This window comes from Phalacrocorax carbo, chromosome 7 (genome assembly GCF_963921805.1).
Source record: "Phalacrocorax carbo chromosome 7, bPhaCar2.1, whole genome shotgun sequence".
In the NCBI taxonomy this organism is placed as follows: domain Eukaryota; kingdom Metazoa; phylum Chordata; class Aves; order Suliformes; family Phalacrocoracidae; genus Phalacrocorax; species Phalacrocorax carbo.
Window position 1 is genome coordinate 22,554,212 of NC_087519.1, and position 25,681 is coordinate 22,579,892.

At 54.3% G+C, this 25,681-nt stretch overlaps 1 protein-coding gene and 1 long non-coding RNA gene across 2 annotated transcripts; both read right to left on the minus strand.

The window, feature by feature from the left end:
* Nucleotides 1–1,860: 1,860 nt before the first annotated feature.
* LOXL1 (lysyl oxidase like 1) lies at nucleotides 1,861–11,033 on the minus strand. The gene is made up of 7 exons (XM_064456862.1): nucleotides 9,702–11,033; nucleotides 4,498–4,606; nucleotides 3,862–3,999; nucleotides 3,380–3,536; nucleotides 3,201–3,296; nucleotides 2,891–3,006; nucleotides 1,861–2,555 (listed from the first exon to the last, which is right to left on the minus strand). Exons 1-7 carry the CDS (start codon nucleotides 10,771–10,773, stop codon nucleotides 2,549–2,551), a joined length of 1,695 nt encoding a protein of 564 aa, XP_064312932.1. The 5' UTR covers nucleotides 10,774–11,033; the 3' UTR covers nucleotides 1,861–2,548.
* A 9,579-nt stretch (nucleotides 11,034–20,612) lies between these two features.
* On the minus strand, nucleotides 20,613–25,157 carry LOC135314188 (uncharacterized). Its single transcript, XR_010373637.1, has 3 exons — nucleotides 24,383–25,157; nucleotides 21,160–21,271; nucleotides 20,613–21,060 (listed from the first exon to the last, which is right to left on the minus strand). It is a non-coding gene; the product is annotated as an uncharacterized LOC135314188 (long non-coding RNA).
* Between the last annotated feature and the right edge of the window lie 524 nt (nucleotides 25,158–25,681).

Below are 25,681 nucleotides of genomic sequence, written 5' to 3' on the forward strand. Positions count from 1 at the left end.
CAGCTCTCAACGGGGGCGATGTGATCAATCTACACAACTGTATTTGACATAAATACACCTGCTCTCCTCTGTATCAGGGTCCTCCCGGCACCATGTGGGGCACCACTAAAATAAGAGTGGAAATCCCCTTGGCAAGGCCATGCTAGGCAGCCTTGGCTCCTGCCCCAGCCGGGGAAGAACCGGCTTCTATGCAAGCAAGAGAGGGAGCAAGCAAGCTCGCCCTTTAGCTGGAGCATGTCTTACCTGCAGCGTGCGGCATCAGGAGCTGAGCTGATGCCAAGCTGGAGCGTCCATCAGCAGGAGCTGGGGCACACTGGAGCTGTAGGAAGGTGGCGCGCCTCTGACCTGGAGTCTCTGGTGCCTCAGCTGCCCCCGGAATGCCATGGGTTGAGCGTCCATCAGCAGAGCTGTGACAGCCAGGCGCTGGAGAGAAGCCCAAGTTGGTGCAATTAGCCGGAGCAGATGCGAGCTGGAGCTGTAAGGAGCAGGAGCATCTCCTACCCGGAGTATGCAGCTTTGGGAGCTGAGATGGAGAGAGGTGGAGCCGAACCGGGCCGGGGTGTCTGTCGGCTGGCGTGTGCATGAGCTGGGGCTGCTGTGGGGCCAGAGCGTCCGTCAGTCAGTCAGGGCTGAAGAAGCTGGAGCTGCAACAAGGCAGAGGGTGCGTTAGCACGAGGGGGGAGCAGCCACGGGGATCCGTCAGCTGGAGCAGCTCTTACCGGGAGTGCGCAGCATCTGGGGCTGAGACGCTGCTGCAGGGCTGGAGCCGACACGATGGAGAGCCAGAGCATCCATGAGCCGGAGCTGCCACAGCGATGAGCTGAACAAAATCCCGCGTTACTGCAATGAGCAGGAGCCGCAAGGAGCTGGAACAGCCAGGAGCATCTCTTGCCTGCAGCGTCCGCATCAGGAGCCGAACTGATGCCGAGCCGGAGCGTCCGTCAGCGGAGCCGGGACAGGCGGGAGCTGCCGTAGCTGTGCGTGAGCTGGAGCTGGGACTGTGTGCCCTGGGGGTGCGGGGCCCGTGGCCGGGGTCGGGGCCGGGGCCGGGGCCGGGGCCGGGGCCAGGCAGGAGCGTTCCCACCTGAGCCCCCCGGCCCCGGGGCTCCCCGGCAGGGCCCAGCCCGCGCCTCGCAGCCGCCCCCGGGCAGGGGGGCCCGTCCCGGGCCCGGGGCGCAGCTCCCCGCCGTGCTCGGCCTGGGCAGCCCCCGCGGAGTCCGCAGCCGCCTCCCGCCGGCCTCCGGGGCGGTACCGGGGACCCGGCCCCGCCGAGCCCGCTCCTGGCCCCGGTGCCCGCCCCGCAGCTCCCCGGGACTCCCCGCGGGAGGGGGGAGACGGGAACGGCTGTCCCGCGGGAGCGGGTGCCCGGCGGCTGTCCCGCCGCGGGGCTGCCCGGGCTGGGGGCGGGGGGAGTCGGGGCGGCGCCGGGAACGGCCGGGGCTTAAGCGGGCGGGGCTGGTGGGGGCTGCTGGGGACACGGGCTGGTGGTGGGGGTGAGAGGCGGCGACGTGGGACTGGAGGAAGGGGCGGCAGGGGTTGGGGGGAGGGACAGGCACGGGGGGGAGCAGGAAAGGTTGGCCGGTCTGTGGCTCCCAAAGCCATAGACCATGGGGGTGGCTTTTTCCCACATCCCCTCTCCAGCTGCAGGAGCATTTCAATGGTGTCTGGGGAGTGCATCCCTTTAACCCCTCCATGTGTTGTGCCCTTTACTCCCCAGCATCCAGGAGTAAACGACAACATGAGAAAGACAACGGCTTTCCCTTAGGTCACCTCTCATCCCATTGTGGCCTGAGGACATACTGGGACATCCCTCAGTGGGCCATCGAGGTGGCACCATAGCCACAGTTAAACACCAAACCCTCAAAAGCAGTGTGTTTTAATGATTTCTCATTTTAAAGCTCGTGAAAATAATAATATTATTAATAATAATAAAAAAACAAGACTTCCAGTCATCTTAAGGGCTCCCTCCCCGTTTTTAAAAGCCAAACAGAGCAAGTAAGCCCCCCCCTCCCCGAAGGTGACGGGATTTCCAGCACCTTCAATCCCAAAAATAACCAGAGCATCCCGGTGTGGCAGCCACCTCAAGAAGAGCAGTCAAGCATCCTTGCCAGGGCAGCACCTCCAAATTCAGGCTGTCTTCTTCCACCCTGGGGAGGCAGCATTGCTGTGGACACACACACACCCCCTGCCCCCCCCAAAAAAGGCCAAAGGGGTTAAAGACTACTGACCTCTCTATTGCTAATATGCGATTTACATAATTTATACAGCATTTATGGGCCCCTGCCTTTATTCCAGCTAAAACTTAGCATTGGTTTCCCTTAGGAAATGGAAAAAAACCCAAAGGCTGAAGAAAAGTTAAGTATAAAAAAATATTTCAGAGAGTCATTCTCACTTCCCCTCCTTTTAACGTGAAGAAATGGGGGGGGGTGTTGGGGGGGTTCTCGAGGAGCTGTTGATGGTCTCTGGTGGGACAGAGGAGCCAGCTCAGGCACTTTCTTGAGAGGGGACAGAGGCTGGGGCAGGTGATGTCCTTCTGGCCCTGCTCCCATCAAGATCTGGAAGAAGAAAAAGAACCAAAAATCCCAGGATTTAGGGAACGCACTTAGGAAGACATTTAAAACCATTATTTCAAAGGGGGGTGGGGCGGTTTCTTTTGAAACTCAACTTCATTCTTCCCCAGAATAACAAGGAAATTCTATATAAACGCCCAAAAGGGAGTGAGACACCAACCCCCAGCTCCGCTACTGGCAAATCCAGCTTTTATTTTCAGACACTCGCACGGAAAACCCAGATGAAGGGGGGCAAAAAAAGGAATTAAACCACTCAGGTCAAACCCTCATCTGTTTTTGCCAAGGGAAGGACAGAGAAGGACAGATGGACATCTCCTTACTGGGAAATCTTGCAGTTTGTCGTGGCTACGTAGCGCCCGGTATAATGGATATTGCACCTCACCACGTTGTTGGTGAAGTCTGATTCCAGGACGATGTATTTGGGGTTCACTTGAACCTAAAAATGGGGTGAAGGGAAGGAAAAACACCCCCAAAAATTAGTAAGAGGAGGGACAAGCAGCACCTAAGCTGTCTTATAGGGGTGGCACAGCAAAAGGTGTGTGGTCCCAAACCTGCTGGTCAAGAAGAGCCCAAGCTGACCCCAAATAGGTAATGTTTGCCCCTAAAAATCTCCCCAATGACCCTGGCCACCTTTAAGACGTAATTCCCTGGCTGCACGTCCGTTATATCGATCCACTGGCAGTCAATGTCAGCATTGTAGGTGTCATAGCAGCCTGGGCTCAAGCCCTGCGGGGAGAAAAGGGGGTTCAGGGCATGCTGGGGGGGTGGTGAACCCCAAGGAGGCCTTCGAGCATCCCCCCCAAAGCCACCTGGGTGTGGGCTGTGCAGGCATAACGCTTCAGGTTGCCGAAATCGCAGGTGGTGTCCTCCAGGCAGAAGCTGGCCTTGTGGCCCTCGGCCACCTTCCTCCCTGTGGTAGCATCCAGCAGGTCATAGTGGCTGAACTCATCCATGCTGTGGTAGTGCCTGGGAGTGGGGTTGGGGGACAGAGTCACGGTGATTTCCCCCCCCACCCTCCAAATGGCACGGTCCTCTCCCCAGGTGTGATTCTGGGGGGGGGTCCCCATCAACCCCGGGTCCACACCAGCTTGCCAGATCCCTGGAAACATTAATTGCAGGAGCTTGGTGGCTTTAGGGACAAAGAAGCAAAACAAGGTGGCTCCTTCCCCCCCCCCCCCCCCCCCCCCAAGGATCTCAAAGCAAAGCCCTCAAAAAAGGGGAAATGCAGTTAAAAAAGCCTTAAAACTGCCACAGAAAGGAGGGCTGATGGAGGGGAGGTGGGGACACTCACTGGTGGCAGCTGTGCCACTCCCAGCTGTGTCGGGGCCGGCTGGGCAGAAAGTCAGCTGTGCCCTGGTTCTTCACCCGCTGGGGAAACCGCAGGAGCACCCGCACATCGTAGTCAGTGGCTTCAGCGGTGTAGGCAGTGCTGGGGACATAGGGAGGATCAATGCCAGTGGCCCCCCCGCTCTTGGCCCCAGCCTCAGGGGACAGGAGCCCACCCAGGTGTGGGTGCAAGCTCAGCCCCGGCACCCCTAGGGAGAAAAATCCCCAGAGAGCACCTCTGCAGGGAGAGCTTCCTCCACAGAAAGGAGATGACGAAAAAAGGAGAAGAGACAAGGTCCCCTGCCCTGCAGCACCCACCAGATACCTTCCTTTCTGCTTTGCTCCTTCCCTCTTCCCTTCTCTCCTCCATCCTTCTCCTTCATCCTCCTCCTGCCTCATCCCTCTTCCCTTCCCTTTCCTTTCCCTCTCCTCCATCCTCCTCCTCTCCCCCCCCACCAGCACATCTCCCATTCCCCACCCACCCCTACCCCTCCACATGCCGGCTCCCTGTCTCCCTCTTGCCCCAGGACCCCTCTCTCCTGCTGTGTCACCATGTCCTCCTCACCCCAGGACACAGCCCACACCCCACAGCTGCTTTTACCTGGCCAGGCACTTCTCCTCAGCCGCGCAGCGCAGTGAGTACAGGTGAGCTCGCTGCACATAGGTGGACGCTTGCACATAGTTGGGGTCCGGCACCAAGTCAGGGAGACCTGCCAGGAGGATGGGGACAGCTTGGAGGATGGGGACAGGGCTTGGGGATGCAGCCATCCCCTCCTTGAAGCAACCAGCCCTGACCTCGTAGGGAAGGTTTGCTTCGGTGACCGTCACATTTTTTTAATTTTAAGCTGCAAATGGAAAATCCTCCCTTCCCCTCCCCTTCCCTCCCCGACTTCTGCTGGCAAATCCCAGTCCTCCATTTTCCTACAGTGGGATTGCTCAACCCGTCCTCCTGGAAGCGAATACACCCAGCCCTGGCCAGCCGCTATGCCCAGCCACCCTGCAAGGGGTTATTGGGGTCTCACCGAGTCCTCCAGCTCCCACCCCTGCAGCAGCCAGGGACGGAGAGTGACATGACCCCCAAAAAAGGGGGTCCCTATTTCCTGCCCTGTTGCCTGTTTCTCACCCCAAAACGGGTGAAAGTGGGGGCTCTGCCATTATCCTTCCTCTTCCTTAATTCTGGACATTGCCATGCATTTAGGGCCAAGCCAAAGCTAGCTGCGGACAGACAGCTGCAGGGACGAGTGGGGGCTGCCTCTCTTTCCAAAAGCATTACGGAGCCCAGCTGGAGCCGGTGTTCCCCCCTGCAGCAACGCCCTTTCACGCCTCCCCTTCCCAAAGGCTCCTCTGGGACCACTGACCTGGGAAGCATCCTTACATCTGCCACTCAGGAAGGACCAGGATGGGTAGGGGATGCTCCCCAGGTGCTCTGTGCCTCAGTTTCCCTCCTCACAGCCCTCTGCAAAGCCAAGCCCTGCTCTGCAATGACCTCTGCTTAGCACCTCTCCTTTCTGCAAGCTCACCAGCCTGTCCCTATCCTCATCCTCCAACCTCATTGCCATCCTCGTCCCTGTCCTTGTTCCCATCCCCGCCCTCGTCTCTCTCCCCAGCCCCATCCTCACCCCTCATCCTCATCCCCTTCCCCATCTTGACCCCCCTCCCCCTCCCTGTCCCCATCCCCATTTTCAGCCCCATCCTCATCCCCTTCCCCACTCTCCTCCCCATCCTCATCCTCATCCCCTTTCAAGGCACCAGGGTGCTCCAGACACATTAGCTCTCCCTTTGCACCCAGACAGTTTCCAGTTTCCTTTTTCCCCTCTTTTTTTATCCCTATTTTCCTTTTTTTTCCACGGGCAAAAAGAACAATGCCTTCTTGTTTCTTGGCCTGCCTTCCCTCAAGGGATCACGTCACTCCATTGGAGCTCATTTCCTGCCCCACTTGCTTGGTCATCGCTGCTGATGTAATACCCGGGGGGGGGGCGTGCACACCGGGGGGAAAATCGTGAGAGCTTGGAAAGACTTTCCCCCCTGCTTAAAAAAAATCAATAATAAAAAAAAGTGATGGAGAAAGATCCCTGGGCCCCGTCCCGCCTGCGAGAGGAACATTTGTCATCATTTATAAAACAGCTTTTCCTCCCCGCTGTTGTTTATAATAAATTCTTGGATGCTCCAGGGAGAAACCCGACTCCTTTACCAACAGGGAATTTTATTTTCCCCCCATGACAGAGCTCACGCTGGATGGCCCCACTGTTATTGTAGGGTCTCACACTTGATTTTCGCATCAGGCCTGGAAGTGAAGGGTCAAACACAAGCGCCAGCATTGCTGGGGTTAATAGGATGGCAGGATCTGGCCTCAACACCCTCAAAATGTCCCCTTATCACAGCACGGCACCAAAATGTCCCCATCTGGGGCTTGCCAAATCCTAAGCTTTTTTTGCTGAGCCAGCACTTTCCCACCTCCTGCAAGTCAGGGGGCCTGGCTGCCCCCCCCCCATCACCTCCAAAAAGGGACAACCAAAGAAAGAAAATGTTTGTTTTATCTCCTCCGCCCCTTGGCCTGCCCCAGGGAGCTGCCAGAAAAGATTTCCTCTTATTCACCGTGAAAATTGGAATAATAAAAAACGGCAGGCCTGCTCCCCACTGTGCTGTTTGTGCAGGTGTGCAGGGCTTAGCTGAAAAATCCCATCTCCAGCAGTGTTCTGAGAGGGCAGCTGCTTCACCTCTCTGTGCCTGGCAGGGCTGGGTCCCAGACCTCGAGGTGCAGGGACCACCAAAGGCGGTATGTGAGTAGTAGGGACACCTCTGAACAACTGAGATACAACCCTTCATCTCCCCATCCCACCCTTGCAGCATCCCTCTTCCAACACCTCATGACACACCCCTTCACCCCCCCATCCCAGCCCCACTGAATCTTCTCGACATCCCCCATTAGTTGTTAAATGCCTTAAGATAGCAACAAAATCAACCCAAACCCATCCCCAAGCCCACATAAGGGAGACTTATGTGGACATAAGCAAGATTGTAATTTCCTGGCCTAGTTGCCCCATCCATGGGTGACAGCATCCTCAGAAGTCACCACAGCCACCATGACTCAAGCTTAGTGGGTACAAAAATCCCCATCACCCCATGAGATTTCCATAACCTGCTCCCATTCAAAAACCAACCCCGGGCAACCTGTTTGCATAAGGACAAGGCAAAAAACCCCACTGGAGATGGAGGAAAGCAGAGGGGAGGGATCAGGGTGAGAAAGCCCCTGGAGATGCCTCCTGGGGGTCAGCTGAGAATGGGAAGGCCTGGTGGGAACTGGCACCTTAGCCAAACCCCATAAGGAGGGGTGGGCTATCTGCCCCCATGGCTTAGATGCCACATGGGCTTTGCTTTCACCAGCCAAGACCTCTGTTGCATGAGATGATTAAGCCCCTGGGCAAGACTTGGGTGACACTTGGGTCCTCTGCAGTTGCAGTGAGCAGGAGACATGAAGACTTTTGGTGTCTCCTCCCCATCTCCTTGCCAAAGCCTGGTCTACTGCCTTTACCTCCCTCTGTTGACCAAGCCACATGAGATGCTCCTCTCCCACCTCCACCACAGCCTGGCCACCTATAGATTTAGGACTGGAAACCATTTCAACTCTCATCTCATGGGGTGACTTCACCAGCTGGTCTGGATGGAGGCAGGCAGACAATCCACAATGCTCATGCAAGCCCCTATAAACCCCCTCATAAAAGCCAGTGGGACCTTATTGCTTAATTAACCCCCCAGGTGCCCCAGTGAGGGGTCAGGAATGCTGCACATTCCTGAGGCGATTTAGAGGCTCTTAAAAAAGCTTAGGCATGTAATTAACATCTGATTCAGCTTCATGAAGTGTTTTGACCAATTAAGAAACCTGCCTGAAGGGTGGCCCCGCAGGTGACAGGCTTGGGGGTGTGGTTTTTTTTTTGGTGACCCCCAGGGAGGTGACAGCTTTCCCCAAACAAAGCTTGGCTGGAGAGCGCAGTAGGCAGCCTGGAGGAGAGGCCAGGCAGTGGGGTGGCCCCAGAAAGCCACCTCTCTGCGTTTGTTGGATGATCCTTATTCCCTTCTTTATATTTATTACAGAAAAATGTGAAGAAGGTGGTTAGGGCCTCCTGCACTGAGAGGTGGGTGTCCCACTGATGGGCTTGGCCAAGAGTTGTCCACGCACACATGGGCACCCCAATCTCCCTGGCAGAGCCACAGCACCATCACCCCCTGGCCCAGCTTCCAGGGATCCTTGAAGGACACAGCCTTTGTCAACAGGGAGAAGATAAGCTTGGCAGGCATCTTCACATTTCCCTCTGTCACCTCAGGTCATGTCAGGGCAGCTGTCCCCAGGTGTCCCTCCCCAGAGACACAGGACCACCAGCATCCCTTGTAGCCCTCGTCCCTCGCCCCTCCATCCCTCACTCAGCAGGACTGGCTGCTCACGGCAAGGCAGGCAGAGATCCGGAAGAAGATCCTCTCTGCACAAACCCTGTCCCCAAGCTCTTTCCCACACATCTTCGGCAGAGCTGGCTGGACCTCAGGCTGACCCAGCCTGGCTGCTCTCACTGTGTTTACTTGTTTGCATGCAATGGGGCAGGGCTGAGATGATCGTTTCCCCAGTACAAACCCTCTGGGAAGGGATTTTCTCAGAAACCAGGGATGGGGCTGGATGGGTTATGGTGTCAGATAGGTCAGAGGCTCCAGCTGAGATGGGCTTCCCAAGGGACAGGCAGGGAACAGATCCCCCAGGCTGCTGCTCCTTACACCCTCCAGCCTTGCCTCCAATTTCACCATGGAGCAAAAACACTCTTGGCAAGCCTCGGTCAAAAGCCACAGGATTTCATCAGGATCAAGGTCAGTAGGACGTGAAATGACGGCGTCCCTGCTGTGGCCTTGGTACCCTGCTGCATCATGTGGCTGACATGGAAGAGTGATGGGAGCAATAAGCCCCAGGTGAGGCAGCACAGATCAACCCATGAACTGAGCCTGCCTCAGCACAGGGGACACAGCCAGAATGACCCGGGACACAGCACTGTCCTACCCCAGGAGCATGGCATGCTGGGGCTGGGGGGCCCATGTCATACAGCCACCCCACGGATGCAGGCTGACCTGGGACGTGGCATATGGCCACACCAGGAGTGCAGCATGACCCCAGCCCATGGCACACAGCCACCCTGTGCAGGTAGGACTGCCTGGGACATGGTGCACAGCTACCCCACAAATGCGGGATGACCTGGAACATGGCACATAACTCCCCCTCGAGCACAGTGTTCTCCCATCCACGGCACAGACTTACCCCACAAGTCTAAGGTGACCTGGGATGCAGCACAGAATCATGCCACAAATGCCAGATGACCTGGGACATGGCACATAACCCCCCATCGAGCACAGTATCCCCCCCATCTCACAGCACAGACCCACCCCATGAAGGTGGGATGACCTGGGACATGTCACAGACCCACCCACAAGCGTGGGATGACTTGGGATGCAGCACAGACCCACCCCACAAGCACAGGATGACCTGGGACATGGCACAGATGCACCCTAAGCCCAGACCCTGCCGGGGATTGCCCCTATGCACCCCTTCACTTTCCTCCCTATTTTCTACCCCCTCAAACATCACTCCCAAAACATGTAGGGTCTCCAACAGCCCCAGCCTCTCAGTGGCCCCTCAGCCACATTTGTCCCCATAGCACTGGGGCAGCATCCTTGAAGGGCGACTGGCACCAGATACGGGTGATTTGGCACCCAGGGCACCATCCCACCCCCAGGAGCTGCCACCCACCCCAGGGTCCTCCCCAGACTCACCCCGTCCTCCATGGCTGGGCCTGTAGACACTGCCCACGCTGATCCGGGCTTGGCTATCGGGGACGGCTTGTGGCATTTCAGGGCTTCTGGCAGGCAGGTAGGACTCGGGGCGAGGAACCCCGTAAGGCTCCAGTGCCCGAAAAGGAGGCTGCGGCTCATAGGGTGGGTACTGGCCCCCGTACCCCGTCCCGGTGGGAGCTTGCAGGTTATCGGCCGATGCGATGCCATGGCCAGTGGGTTGCTGGTTGGCGTACGAGTCTGGGCTGCCCTGCGCTGGTGAGGCCCCAGCATCGTGATACAAGCTATGGGAGTACCGGCGGTCCAGCCCATCAACCGGTTGGGGGGCGGCAGGCACGTAGGTGCGTTCAGCCGCTGGGTAGTAACCCTGGGCTCTGTAGGGGCTCTGCTCCTCCCCGTAGTCCTCGTAGCGTGCCCGGGGTTGGAAGGGGTACACCACACTGGCACCCGCCGCCGCCGAAGCCACAGCCACCCCGCCGGTGCCGGTGCTACGGTAATAGGTGTACGCCTCATCGTATGCCCGGGGTGCCTCATAGGGCTCGTATTGGGGGGCGAAGGGGAATTGGGGGTACGCCGGCTGCCCGACGGAGGCATAGGCGAAAGATGAGGAGGAGGAGGAGGAGGAGGAGGAGGAGGAGGAGGAAGGCTGGCGCGAGCGGCCGGCGGGCCGTACCCGTTGCGAAGCCGTACTGTCGCCCACCGGTCCCTCACGCCAATTTTCGGGCACCTGCCCGAAACCGAAGGGGTGCCGCGTCTGCCCCCGCACCGTCTCGGAGCCCGGCCGCGGCGGTACCGCCGGTGCCTGCCGCCGGACGCTGCCCGTTCCTCCGGTCACCGCTCCCGCCAACAACAACCGGTTCCCACCGGGTCTCTCTTGCCCCGCCGGTACGTACTCGGCGCCGGTATTAAGCAAGCTGTAAACGCGGCCGTTGTTCTCCCATTGGATCAGCTGCCTCCAAGGCTGCCCGCCGCCTGCCTGCTCCTGCCCGCCCGCCAGCAGGCAGAGCCCGCAACCCAGCGCTGCCCACAGCCCCCAGGCTCCCCGCCGCACCATCCCGGTAACGGCGAGCCGCCGGCCCCGCGGCGGCTTCCCCCAGCCCCGGCGGAGCAGCTCCCGGGGCGGGCGGAGCGGCCGCGGCTCCCCGGCGGCGGCGGCGGGGAGGGAAGCGGCGCGGAGGGGCGAGGCGCCGCCGGGTCCTAGGAACCGCCCCCGGCCCGGATCCTGCCCGCCGGTAGCCGGGAGGAAGGGCTGCAGGGTGCTGCCTGCACGCAGAAAGCATCCACTCCAGATAAAAACCCCTACAAATCCAGCTTTTTATACATATTTTAGCCCTGGCGCCACGCGGGCCTTCAACGTTGGGGCTGAATTCTGCGGGTTTTGCTGTTATACAATGGCCTCGAAATAGGGGTCGGGCTTGTGGAAAGCATTGATGCAATCCCGCCCCGCGCCACTGCTCGGAAGGACCCCGTTTCCCCCCCGCGAAGGGATCCAAATTCCCATGTGGAGGCCCGACACCAGTTTGAGCGCCTGGGCAAAGTGCCTTCACTCCCTCGCAAAAGCTCTCGATAGGTTTCAAAGGGGAAACCGTGCCAAAAAGATGGAGCTTTCCCCCAGAATTTGTCTCTTCGTGACAATTTGGGTTTTTTTCCCTTGATATTGTATCCCAAATGAGGATGGATCCTGCACAAAACATTTTTAACAAGCGCCAGGGAGGAATAAAAATGGACATGGATTGGTAAATCAGGGCTGGAAATATTAAAAACAAAGGGGGGGACCTGAGGAGCAAGTCCAACAGGTCCCCAACACTGCTGCCAGCTGGATCTGGCCTACGCAAGCCCCAAATCCATCACCACACTGGGGCCATCACCCTGGCTTGCTCCTCCGCATCACCAAATGAAGGGCCTGTGCAAACAGAGCACTGGGGCCTCATGGCCTCGTGTTCCCTGGAGACCCGCTGAACCCCCACCCTCTTTTTACAGCCCCATGACCCCAGCCTGGCATCCATTGTGGGATATTTTGGGGCAGAAATGGGGCTGGGAAGAAGCATCCCAGCATCCTTCCTTCCATTGTCTACCCTGGGGAAACTGAGGCAGCACCCCGAAAGCCAGAGCGGACACCCCAACCCCTGCCATTCCCCTGACCCCAGAGCTGCCCTTGTGCTGCCCGGCACCTTCCTGTTGCTTTAAGGCCCAGCCGCAGGGATGTGTGTTTTCCACGTGTAGATTTTTCCTTTTCCCCCCCTCCTGCCGCTTTCATTCCCAGCCCCAAAGCCGAGGATGGAGCCAGGATGAGGCATGGGGCCAAGGCCAGCCTGACCACAGGCGATCCCAGCACTGGGCCTTACTGAAGGGGCCGAATCCCCCCAGCGGGACCCCCCCAATTACTTGCACCCCCTAATATTTCTTTGTTTTTCCTTGCTCCCCCTGCTCCTGCCTGTGCTCCTCCCTTCTCCCCGCAGGGACTGGAAATACCAGAGCTGATGTAATAGGCAGCACGGCACTGGCCAGGAAGGAAAGCCTGGCCTAACCTCCTCCTCCCACATCCCAGCCGCCTGTCCTGAGTGGGGATGGGCACATGGGGGGCTGGCTGTGGGCCATGCCTCTCTGCATCGCCCCAGCCCTGTACACAGCCACGATCTGGGGGGGGAGGAGGACACAGATGGGGATGGGGATGGGTGGCTAGAGTTTGGCATGATGCGTGGGGGTCACACCTCTGTGTGGGGCAGGAGGGGGATGGAGGGATGATGGCGGGGGGGGCTTTCTATAGGTTTTGTTCAACGGTGGGGGTCCCACATGGCCCTGCACCCCGTCCCGTTCCCCAGGCCATGAGATGCCACCAGGTCGCAGTGGCCAAGGGGACAGGCTACCAGCCCCACAACCCTTAACGCAGAGGGTTAAGGACATGCAGGGTCCCATCCTGTATCCCCATGGTCCCTATGTGGGTTCAGCATCTCCAGAGAGGATGCAGGAAGGGGGCAGCCAGAGGGCATCTACCCCCAAAGTGGGCCACAAAGATGTGACACGAGGGGCCACACCCCGCTGTACTGGGGGGTCCCGCCCCCACTAGATGGTGCCAGCAGCCCACGCTTGTGTTGCCACTACACCTGGGGTGACAGCATCGGGGACAGCCACGCCTGCAGTGGCTTCTCCCACCCCAGCCCCACAGAAACCCCTTCCCGGTGTGGGGTGGGAGAAGAGCGCAGAGAGGATGGACCCCTGAACTGCTTTCTTCCTGCCTTCTTTTCATAAGGATCCCATCGTGTGGATGCCTGTATCCAGCACCAGAGCTGGGGGCATTGTGGGGTGACTCCCCAAAAGAGGATGAGGTGAAGCCACAGTGCTGGGGAAACTGAGGCTGTGCTGGCCTGGGGGAAGCCCCCAGCACAGCTTCGGTGTCTCCCTCCCTCTCTGCTGGGCTGAACCCCCAAATTTCGAGCTTGGTTAACCCCTCAACCTGTCCCTTCTGCTTTCCCTTTGCAGAAATAATTACCAATACAGTGAATATTTCATTCCCAAATGATTAAATTACTTAGCAACTTAATTACCTGAAGGCTGGTTCTCTATTATTATTTTTAGGTGATTTGGATAACCAGTCATGTGACTAACTGGGTCTCACCTTATTGAATTAACAGGGACATATGGTCACCATGGGGCACAGTGGCATGTAGGCTCCTCTGGCTCCATCCACGTCAAACTCACCCAAAAGCTCATTCCCAGGATTTTGCTGCCTCCTTTTTATACGGATTTTCCAGGACTGACTCAATTTTTCAAGACAGCCAGGTGAGGGAAAACATGGAGGAGGAAAAGGGGAATTTAACTGAACTTGAATCTCCGCTTTCTCACCCCAAAACTGGTTGTTTTGGGGAAGAGCAGACTTTCCCCACAAGCCATTTTTAACAGTTCATGGCAGAAATCCCCCTTTTTTCTCTAGTTTCCACCATATCAAGGACCACCAAGCCCCAGGATCAAGGTCAGCATCCCCCATCTCCTCAACCCCTGTGCTACAGGGATGAGCAGATGGGACCAAGGCCCTCCAGCTAAGCTGGTGACAGAGGACAATGATAGCTACACCTCCCTGCCAGAGCCTCTTGCTATTCATTTCCCCCCCAAATCAGCCAAACTTAGAGATGCTAGAGCCTCACTGGACAAGGAAACCTGCTCGTGCTGCCACTGCAGAAGGATCACCTTCTTTCCCTGTGATCCAACGGCTCTGCCCTCTGCAGAAAAAAAATTAACGGTGAGGGAAACAATATAAAAAATAACCAAGATAAAAAGGAAATAATCAAAATGGCTGTTCTCCACATCCCTCTGATTGCTGGCAAAGCCACACAGGGAGGCAGCTGAGAGAACTTTCATGCATGGAGTGTGCCAGGTCTCAGCTGTTCCTCAGGATGGACCAGAGGGAAGCTGGGATGTCTCCTGCTCCATCCCTTCACCCCTGTGCCTGGGTGGGTGGCCCTGCATTTACCTCGCTTCTGCCCCAGGCTGCTGGGAATGGGAACTGAAGCACAGGGAACTTCCCCATGGCTGCACAGTGTACACACACACTGGGATCTGAGCAAATCCCACCCGGCATTCTGGCATCCATCAGCAGATGGAGAAGCTGGCAGTCAAGGAAACCTGGTGAGCATCCTCCTCCACATAACTCATCCAAACTCTCCAGCCAGAGCCAGTAAGCGCTTTAAGCAAGGGAATGTGTTGGAAACTTCATCTATCCACCAACCTAAATGGAAGACACTATATTACTTTTATCTTTGCATCTCCATTGAACTACTCACTGGCTGGGTGTAAACAAGCCCTTAACTTCTTCTCTGCCAGCTGCTGACAGCCACAGAAGTCAGGCGCTACAGCTGATGCCTTCAAAAACCCCTCTTCAACCATCCACTTCTTGATTTTAAGTGTGGGGCAATTTCCAAGCCAGGGAAAGGCAGATTTGTTATCCCAGCTGCAGCCCCAGCCATTGAACCTACCAAACCCTGCAGCCCCACAAAAATGCCCCCAAGCTTTGTATTCCAGGTTTCCCAGCGCAGGTATAGGAGAAGGGAGAGCATGAAGTGATCCTGTATATCCTGCAGCAGTTAGTGGCAGAGGAATCTTTTTTTTATCATCTTATCCCTAAAACTCTTTTTCCTCCATTAATTTGTCTGATGATAGCATGGGAAGGAGCTCCAAAGCTGAATGACGGTTGTGCAAGCTCTTTCCTTCCTAGAGCTGGTCTTGAGGCAAGGAGGCAAGAAAAGAGGGGAGAAAAAATATGTTCTGGGGTAATAAAACTGAAAATCAAGTTTGGGCTTAGGTGGCTTCTCTCCTCCTTTCTCCCCAATGTGAGCAACACCACAAATAATGCAAAATTCAAGAGAAATTACATGGAGAAACCTATAGGATGGATCAGGGACATCCCAGCCCTGCCACCACCTTGCCTGGGATTGGCCAGCTCCTTCCCCACCCCACGCTTGACCCAGAGATGGCTGGGAGGGTCTGCAAGGGATGGTGGTTCTTCTCCAAACATGTGCTCCCCTAACTTGCTTTATGGCTTCCCAGTATTTTTGAACCCTTGCAGTGCTCCGTGCTTTCTGTGCTGACATTCCTCTATCACATTTACCAATTAAAGGTGATTTTCTTTTCCCCCTGTGTTCTTAACAGAGCTTATAATTAACTTGCTTCTGATTCGCATCCCTGCTTGCGTGCCAGTCTCATCAGAGGTGTCAGCAAAGTTCTTCAATAACGTTGCCTCTGGGTTTTTTATAGCCAAGCGCAGGTTGGGATATGAGTCCAGGGGTTTCTTTTCCCAAAGGCTGAGAAACCCACCATCTCCAGGAGATGCTGTCCCTCAGCATCCAGCCTGCAGGGGCATCCACAAGCAGATTAAACTGGCAGGACCCAAGGCTTCACCCAGATTCCTGGCTCCTGGTCCCAGCCCAACCTATGCTGAACATCCCGCCCAGACTGCCAGAGTTTTAGCCAAAGCCAGCGGAGGAGAAATACACCTTCTGAGACCTGTCTTGGTAGCTCAAATTAGCCTCACTGTGGGACCAGCCATCAGGGACATTAAAGGTGACTGGGAGACCTTTTAATCTGCATGGCTGCCCGCCCCCAGCACATGTGCAGGAGCACCTGCGTTTTGCCAGAGGTTTTGCTTAGCTCTTGTAAATGGAATAAAGTTGTCATTACCCTAATCTCAGCAGTTCTGCACGAGGAATGTTTCCGCCCTTATCTCCCCGAAACTCCTGCCTTGGATTTCCAGCCCATTTTAATTGCTTTAATGCTTTGCAACCCAACCTGGCTCTTAGCTAAGCTGGGAAAATCCGTAATGTTCCTCAAGGTGAGAGTAAAGTCCATGAAACTTTTTTATCTTTGCAAGTCTTCCTGAAGGGCATCATCATCTGATCTCTTGAGCGTGGCCACCATCACAGTCTCCAGCACAAGCCAGTCCTTGCTAGGAAACAACGCTTCCCCCAGACGGGGAAGATGGGGTGGACATCAGCAGGACATCACCCTCAGCAGCTCTGGATACCTTGCCTTCCAGCCTTCCCATGCTCCCATGGTCACAGCTGGGTTTCTGAGTCCAGGGCTGGATTTAGGGGCAGAGGAGATCTTCATCCAGCTCGGCACAAGGTAGGCAGAGGCTCAGGAGCATCCATCAGCTGCTGCTGCTGCTGCAAAAAAGAAGGTTGTTAAAACTTCCCTTGGGAAGCCAAGGGACAGGTTTTCTCCAGCATCTTCCCACCTGAAGGCTTTGAAGCAGACATGGGTGCACTGTTGGGTCTGGCAGGTCTTCCTGCACCCAGCTGTGCAGGAGAAGCACCCCAATTATAACTAGCCAGCAGAGCCCTAGGGGATGTTTTCTACCTTCACATCATCCTCTGTTGATTTCCACAAGGCAAAACCAAACACATTCCCCCAGACTCACGCATTCCTCTCCACCAAGGCATTGTAATTATTAATCACATCCAGCGTGGCAGCACCCAGTGACCGAAAAACCTCAGCAGCACTCAGCTGAAGACCAGCCCTCCCTGTCTCTGTCTGTTACCCCCAATAGCCAAATAACACCCTAAAATAACACAAACCCACTATTCCCATGGGCAATTTTTTTAAAAAATTAAATCTTAATGCAACCATCAAGGGTTTCCCAGCCCAGAAGGGGTGATCTGAGATGGCTTAGCTGTCCTGGCATCGGCAGATGGCAGTCTCAGCAGCCTAAAAACGACCCACCACTGTTTCAGCTATCCCTGCAGCTTTGGCTGGGGGGCTCAGCATCCCCCTGGGGGTCTCAGCACCCCCTCAGAGGTCCCAGCACCACCCCCCAGAGGTCCCTGCCCAGCACACATGCTGGGTACCCTGCGGGCTTCAATCATGGATGTCAGGAGATGGAATTAATTAGGGAGGCAGAGTGGATAATAACATGTTTTTTAAAGTGTGTTGTTTGCAGCAGACTTCTCTGGAGTGGGTTATTTATAGGATGTGTCTATAACCTAAATAAAGCAGCTGAATTTCACCACATTGCTCTGCAGGGTGATGCTGGCTGGATCCCAGGGGATGCAGACCCCCCAACCCGTGATGCTCCCCAGGCACCCCCAGCCCCTCTGTGAGTGCAGCAGCACAATTAGAAGCAAGTCACCAGCTTGAGGACTCCAAGCATCTCCTTCTCAGCAGCACCACTGGTTAAATGAGCCAGTTTAACAAGCAGACCTTTGTTAGAGTACTGCAGCCCCCCATTCCTTGTCCCTCCTGTGGGACCCCGATGGGGAGGATGCAATGCTCACTGCAAGCTGGACCAGCTGCTTCACCACAGCTTAATCCCAGCCCTGGGCTACTGCAAACAGGGCGCAGGAGCCAGGGCTGTATCCTGAGCAGGGTAGAGACAGGAAAAAGCTGTCTCCCAGACCCGGTTTCCCAGCCACGGTCCAGCTGGGAAACGGGAGAAGTCTCAAACCCCCTAAACCCAGCCCCTGCTCACCCCAAGGGAGAGTCACATCAGCTGGCAGGGATATTCCAGCCACCTCCCCACAGCAGGAGCAATGATCCTCATCCTCATCCTCCTCCCACCACCACCACAACCACCACCATGACCACAACCACCACTGCCACCTCTTCTTCATGGTCTGCTTCTTCTTTATGGTCTTCTTCTTCCTCCTCCTCACCCTTTCTTCCTCCTGACTGCTCTTGGTGTTTAATATTTGCCCAAGGTTTAACCCATTGCTGTCCTCCTGCCTGCAGCTGCCAGGGCTCTCCTGGGTAGCCTGGGACAGCAGTGGCAGTTGACACCAGCAGAGGATTATCCCTGAACCTTGCCAGGATGGCACGTGTTTGCAATGGGGTCCCCAAACCCTTCATTTAATTCACCAGACATAGTCAACAGTGCAGTTATGGCCATGCTCCCCCATGCCTTAGTTTCCCCCCTTGCCTGGGAGAAGCCTCAAAACCACCAATGGGAACCTGACCCAATGGCAGGGGGGATAAATAAAGCCCAACACATCCCTTGTCTTTCCTACAGCTGCTTTAAAAGGAGAAACACCACCCACAGCTGTGACAAATGTCTTTGGCTCATAAGTGGAATAGCTAACACCGAGAGAGTGGTGGCTGTTTATGCTCTGGAGTGGTAGGTGTATAAATATATTGTGAATAAAATGAATAGTTTTGTTTGTTCTGCTCTTATCTAATTTAATAGCTTCTGGGTGTTACTCTCTGTAACAAGAGCAAATAAGCAGCATTAGTGTAATTGGTTGAGTATTGCTCTGCTTTATGCTATATAATACAATATTAGGACCTCAGTACTTACTCTTAAAAGAAGGTTTTCTGCTCAGATCAAGGCTGGAGGGATACTTGGTGTGGGTTAGCCCTGGTTTTACCCACAAAATCCCAAACCCAGCTCCTTTTTGCCATTCCCAGCTGAGAAGAACTGTTTGGGTATTTTTTTTCCTCAATATTTTCTGCAGAAGATCTGCAGGATGAAGTCTCTCCTGGAGGAATGGGTGAGAGATCTTGCTGTGGGTCTGGATGTATCTCATCATGAAGCTCATCCTCTTCCCCAGCCAAAACAAGCTGGCCTGGACAGCCCAAAAACCTCAGCCCTGCACATGGCTGAGTTTAAAAAAGAAGGAAAAAAATTCACCTGTCAAGAAAGCAAGAGAAATCAGCCCATCATCTTTGGGCAGACCAGCTATGCACACAGGTTTAAATGGTCATTAATGCATCCTTCAGGCTTGGAATCATAGCTGGGTTAATGTCCTCACCAGTGCACTCTGTGATGGACATCTCCATTAGGAGCAATTGAAAAAGTGACAAGAACCATCTGGGGAAAAAAAAAGAAATTGGGGAGGGAGTGGAAATTTCATATAAATCTGCTTATTTGCTTTGTTGCTGGTGAGGAAATGGGAGTGGCAGATATGGGTCCATGTGTGTGTGGAAAAGGAATTGGGAAACAGGAGCTTAAGAAGCCCAAACCACAAAGGCTTTGGGGTTTTGCTGGGAGGGAACAGGCACCCTTTTTTCTCCAGCAGCCCCAAATCATTCTCCCCACACTCCTTGGGAGCTGCTGCATCTTTGCCCCATGGAGGAGACTTTTCATTCAGCCGTGCATCCCTGGGGAGCAGAAGTAAAGCCCAGTTCTTCCAGATGCCCAGTGTTCCCCTTTGAAACAGTCCCAGCAGCTCCCAGTCCTTCCAGTTGGCCTCACTGGTCTTGGATGATGAAAATGAAAAGCTTGAGGGTGCTTGTCTCAGCTGTGCCTCTTTCCCTCCCTGTGGAAAAGAAAAGAGGAGGAAAAGAGGACACATGGACACTTTGAGTTGGCCCAGAGGGAAAAGGATGGAGCATCCATCCCGTCCCTTCGCCCACACACCCTGTCTGGGTGCTGAGCACCCTCAGTCACTCCTTTCCCCTTCCCCTTCCCTTCCCTCAACCCGCTTCTGTATGCAGGGATGGGCTGAGCCTCACCGTAGACATGATGTCACCCCTGGAGAGAAGGAACCAAGCCAACCCCTGTATTTGATGTCCCCCAAGCTCCCCCCATGATAGCCCCTCATTAAGGATAGGGGAATAAAATAATGGATGAGGAGGAGCTGGGAAAGATGGTTTAACCCCATCACAGTGTCTGTCTACAGGAGGGGTGCTCATCCCCATATCCTATGGCAAGAGAAGGATGGCTTGTAAACAGATGTATTGCTCTGCAAGGGGCTGTGTGGAGCAAACGAGGAAACTGGTGCCCAGCAACATCTGACATAGACCTGAAGATGCAAAGGTCAAGCACAAGCAATTGCTGGACCGAGGTGTTTCATCGCCGTGGGGAAGGGTAAGTCTCAGGTGCAGACAGACATGAATTTGTGGCTCCTGTTACCTGCACTGGGAGCAGGTGTGGAACCCAGAGAAATCCACCACCTCCCCAAAAACAATGGCACCCCACAAAGAGGCCTTTTGCAAGCAAAACACTCGTCCCCTTTAAACCATTTAAGAGGGTTAGCTCCCAGCTAGTACAAGGCTGATTATCAATATGCTCTCATTTATCCTGCAAAAGCTGCCTGACACCACAAAGTCACACGTCTGCCCGTGCCGCGGCATCTAAACCCAGCCCAGAATAGCATCAACCCCAAATCGGCTCACACTCATTGACTAACCTTGTTAATCCTACAGAGAAAAAACAAAACAAAACAAACTACCTAGAAGGTTGGGGAATTTCTGCTCTCAGCCCAAAGATGGCTTCATTTCAATAAAAGCAATTTATACTCCACTAAATACCCAGAACCATCTGATGCAGCCGGCAGAAGGAAGTTTGAAACAGCCAGAAAGCTGAGCTGTTGTTTGCCTGGCAGGATGCTGCGGGCAGTGAGGACAATGTGGGTCCATCATGGACCAGGCAGACGCAGAAATCACTTTATTACACTAATAAAGGCAAGCTTTGCAGAGAGAGGGGTGTGGACAGCTAGATAACTGATACAATGAGGGAAAATATACAATCCAGAGCAAGAAAATGAAGTTTCAGCTACAGAGCCTGTGTTTCAGCAGCAAACTTCTGGCACGGAGATGGATTGCAAGCATCCCTGATGTGGGATAAAACTTCTACCAGCTGAAAGCTCCCATTTTGATGCTGTGTTTGGATGTTGAACTGCCCTCAACAACGGTGAGTCACCCTGAAATGTTCCAGCACCTCATTATCCATGCTGCAGAGCCTGCTGGGTCTTGGGGTTTTCCCACAGCCATCTGCCCCTTCTCATGCTGCAGGAAGGCACCATCACGACTGTCTCCAACCACAAACACCATCCATGCCATCATGCTCTTTTGCTTCCATCCTGCCCTGGCTGTGGGTACTCCCTCATGGCACATGGGCTCCTTGCTGCTGCGGCCCCTGGGAAATCAAGGCAGCTATTTCTCAGTTGCTGCACGAACACAGTCAATCACTTGCAGTATACGAACATTTAAATGCCTCTCAGGGCTGGAGAAAAACCTGCTGCTAAGATGTTTTTGATCTCCCCCCGCAAGTCCCCAGCTCCAGCTCAGGCTTTGCTGCTTCCTCTCCAGGCATGATGTCTCCTCTTGCATCTGCCAGTGATGGGAGGCTGCATGGGGATGGGACAGCAAGCACAGACATGAGGACAACACAAAACAACCCAGTCCACCCTGGAGAGTCTCATTTCACATCCAGGGCCATCAGAAGAGGATCAACATCCATCTCAGGGATCAGACGAGAGGGCTGGCTGCATCCTCCCCTCCTGCCCAGCACAGAGAGGATTTGCTTCTGCAGCCAAAAAAGAGCCACCAAACACCAGCTCCACGTTCACACACTGGGTCCCACCACCATCTCCAAGGGGTTCCACCTTCCCACCCTCCTGGTGAAATCAGAGGCAGTGTTGTCTGTGCAAAAGCAACCTCCTGAGCCCAGTACAGAAGCTGAAGAATCACCCAGGGAAAGGCAATTCTCCAGGGACTCATTCCCCCAGCCTGGGCTGATATCCCCCATGATGGAGCTGCTGCCCACCCCACTGCTTGTTCCTCCTCACCAGCATCACGGGGGAAAAATAACCAACCCCAAAACAAATCCTGCCGCATGCAATGTGTTTCGAAATGAAAGGAAAGAGGAGGAGGAGAAAGCAAAGCAGCGAGGCTCGGGAAGCATAATAATCTTGTTAAAAATCTCAGCAGGGATGAGGTGTAATTAATCCTAACAAATTCATTGTGGAACAATCTCTTGGTTGGTTTGGGATAAATCGGGAGCTGGCTCCTATGGCATTGTCACAAGGAGTTAGCAGGTACCTCTGGGTACCTTATGGCAAGTGAAACAGGATGAGTCTTCCCCTTTCTGCTGCTGCTGGGGCTGCTGTCCCCACCAAAAAGGCAGCTGCTTGTAGCAGAGAAGGGGTTGTGCCAGGTTGTCAGGTGGTAAAAGGGGACAGGGACCCCACAGGCTCCCAGGTACCCAAACCGCCCCCAAGCTGAGATGGGGAGCAGGATGGGGATGCTCAGGTGGGCACAGTCAACCTTCCTCCTCTGCAATGATATTTAGGAAAACAAGGCTGAGTTCTTCCCAGATTTTAGCTAGTGGATGAAATGAATTGGCTAAATAAATACACGTTGATTTGCTCTGAATTCTTGCAGGGATTGCCTTTTGTCCTTAATTTTGCAGAAGCACCATCTCAAGCTAAGTCAGTGCTGATGTGACTGCATTGCTCAGCCTTCCCCATCTCCTCACACCCTCACCTTAAGCAATGAATTCCCTCTGCAAGACAATTTTTGCCCTAATGAATGCCCCATCCATCTAAAATAGGAAACATTAAAAATCTCTCCTGTTTCAGATGGAGAGCAGTGTTTGGCTTAAAATATACAGAGATAAATATGCCTTGATGTCGCATGAAGATGGAGAGGGACATCTATGATTTGTCATCATGCTCTGGCTTTTAAGATGTCCCAGGCCAACAAAATAATAAAGAAACACCCTCAACTCTGCCAGCTCTTCCTTGCCAGAACCTGGAAACCACTACTTTTAGCATCCCAGTCAGCCCCAGATGGGGATGCTGGGTTCTGGGTACCATCGGCATTCCAAAGCTCTCGCACTGCCCTTCCCAGTATGGGAGGGCTTTCCTCCCTGGGGGCTTTCCCAGCTTTCCTCTCCTCCTTCCCACCTTGTCTTATCTCCTAAACAAAGTATGTCAGGCAACATTAGCTCAGCCTTCCCCTGATCCCTGCTCAGGGAGCATCCCTTGCAAAACAAATCACTCCATGTCAGCAGAAGCATCTGGAGTGATAAAAGCCATTCAGCAGTGCCGGGTCCGTATGACCACCCACTGGATGCTCCCAATCTCATTACGACCTTGAATATATCGGTAGATTTTCTGCTCCACCTGCCAGCCTGGCTGAGGATGAATGAATTCCTCATGCTAGCTGGACCCTCTTGCGTCTCTTTCTTTAACTCTCTTGGAGATTTAAAGCACTTCCGTGGCTTTCGCCTTTCTGGGGAGATGACAAAGCAAAGCCCTTCCTTGCTGCACCGCAAGGTGGACAGTGGGTGCTTGCCTCAGTTTTCCCATCTGTAAAAATAAAAAAGTGTCATAATTCTTACAAGTTTGGGATCTATTTATCTGTTCCCCATGTCCTTGGTGCTGGCATGACCTTCCTGACCACAAGAAGACAGAGAAAGCAGGAGGGCTCTGGGAGATGCTGCCCAGCATCATGTAGGATTGAGACATGGGCAGCACATGGAGCTCCTCTCTGAGATGAGCTCTCCCCCTCTGAAGCAGTCATCACTGTGAATTGTGGTTCAGCTCATCACCATGCTCCACTTCAGGAGCAATTTTCCTCCTCATGGTTGTTCATTTTGTCATCAACTCTTCTGGTGCTGGGGAAGATCTTGCAATGTGGGGGTGGAGGGTTTTTCCCTTTCCTTCCCCTTTTTTCCTTCTTTTTCTCTTTTCCCCCCTTTTTTCCTTCTTTCAACTTCCCCCTCCCCCCCCCCTCCTGCCACTCACTGTCAGGATGTCATTCCTGCTCCTGTTCTCCTGCAGGACCTGCTCCCACACCACCAAGGCCATGAGCACTTGGGAATTTTGGCAGGGCTTCCTCACCAAGAAAACTTGGCGGGGGGCAGATGGGAGAAGTGCATGGAAGGAGTTAACATCAGGGGAAGACTGCAGGCAGAATCTCCAAACCCAGATAACCACACCCTCAAATACAATGAGTTAAATTCACTGATAATCTACAGAATAAACAAAGCAGCAACCCAAATTCCTGATGTCCCTTCTCAGAAGACCCCAAATCCATCCCCTGGTTATGGGTGAGGGCCTTACAGACCTGGGACAGACCGCAACCATTGGAGGGACAGACACAGTCCATGCATATGGGTAGGTTTGGGGGCCCCATGTTTTGTTTTTGATGTTTTCCTTCAAAAAAAAGCAATTTACAGTTTGGGGGCCTCCTGAGCCACAGATGCCTCTGAAGAGGTGGTCCCCCATTAGCTGGAGGATAATGAGAACAAACACTTGTCACACGGGCTTTATCAAGACAGGCGAGTGCTGAGAAAGTCTATAGAAATAGTAATTGAGATAATCAAAGCTACTGGGGAGTGGGGATGAGGGATGAGCTGCAAGGAGAGAGACCTTTCTGCTTCCCATGGACAAGGAGTTGCAGATAGAGAACAGGTAGGGGCAACCAAGAATAGGATCTTAACACATACTCACCTCCCACAGCCTCCAGACGTCATCGAAGGACTTGAACACTCATTGGAAGGAGAAACAAAAGCAGGGGACAGGTGAGTGAATAACTTGCATGCCTTTTCCTTCTGAAAGATGAGAAAAACAAACCCTGGGGCAGAGATGATGCTGTATTTTAAGGGACAACAGGAGCAGTTGCGAGCCATTGGGATGGGAGATAAAAGCCAATCTGACCAGAGAAGACAGTCTGTTAAACCTGGAGGAGAGGGAACATTTTCCACCCAAGCAGCATCAGCAGGACAAGAGAAGGGCTGGCCCATGGAAGGAGAGCTCAACAGCTGCAGCTTCAGCTCCTTCTTCATGCAACTCACAGAGTAAAAGAGAAAAATTCAGAAAAGTGAATGCAAAGGGCTAAGGTCTTCCAGAGTCTCGCCATGGAGCCGTCTCAGGTGAGCCAAGATGCGTAACCCCTGCTTGGTGGCCCTGACCAATGTCCTTGGCTTATTTAGCAGGTTTAGGTGACACCAATTGCTGGGCAGATACTCTCTTTTGCTGGCATCCTCTCTCAATGATGCTGCTGGATCTATGGCGGTGCTTTCTGCTGGATCTGTGGAGAAGCTGAGGAGGCTTGGGACTCACACAGGTATTTTGCAAAGGTGAAATCCATAAATGCAACCAAAGTCTTCAGCATGATGAAGCTCTTCCCCACACCTATGTTCATCACACAGCTGTGCTCCTGGGGGACCCAGAATGCAGGAACCCAGAGCAGGGAAAGCTCCTGTGGCCCAGGTTATCCATAGCCACAAAGCCCAAAGCCCTGATAATAGAGGATTTGACCCCTTTACTACAACCCCATCCCCTGCAAGGATCAGCACTGTCTGGGTAAGTTGGATGAGGGCCACCCCAAACTGATGCTCATGGAGAGGTAGCTGGGAGGAGAGACCGTGCCTGGTGGGGGGCAGAGGGAAGCTGAAGGCTGTAGGTGGCTTCTTCCCCTAGGGTGGGAGGACATTAAGCCAGAAGCACTTATGGACTTTCACCACCTGGGCTGTTTGATCCAAGGGAGAAACACCCAGAAACTTACTCTTTTCTGGAGGAAGAACTGGAAAAGCCAGTAGACCTAATTTTCCTTCTTTACCGGGAAATGAAAGAGCAGGAGCATCTCACAAAATCCTTGCTGGTACTCTGCCAAGAGAGAGGTCATCCAGACATGCGCATTATAATGGAGGGCAGAGATGAGATTGGCACTGCCAGATTCCAACTGGAAAGGTCCTCCCTGGAAAAGCCCCTCGGGGCCATGCCATACCTGCTGCCCCCCCCCGCCTG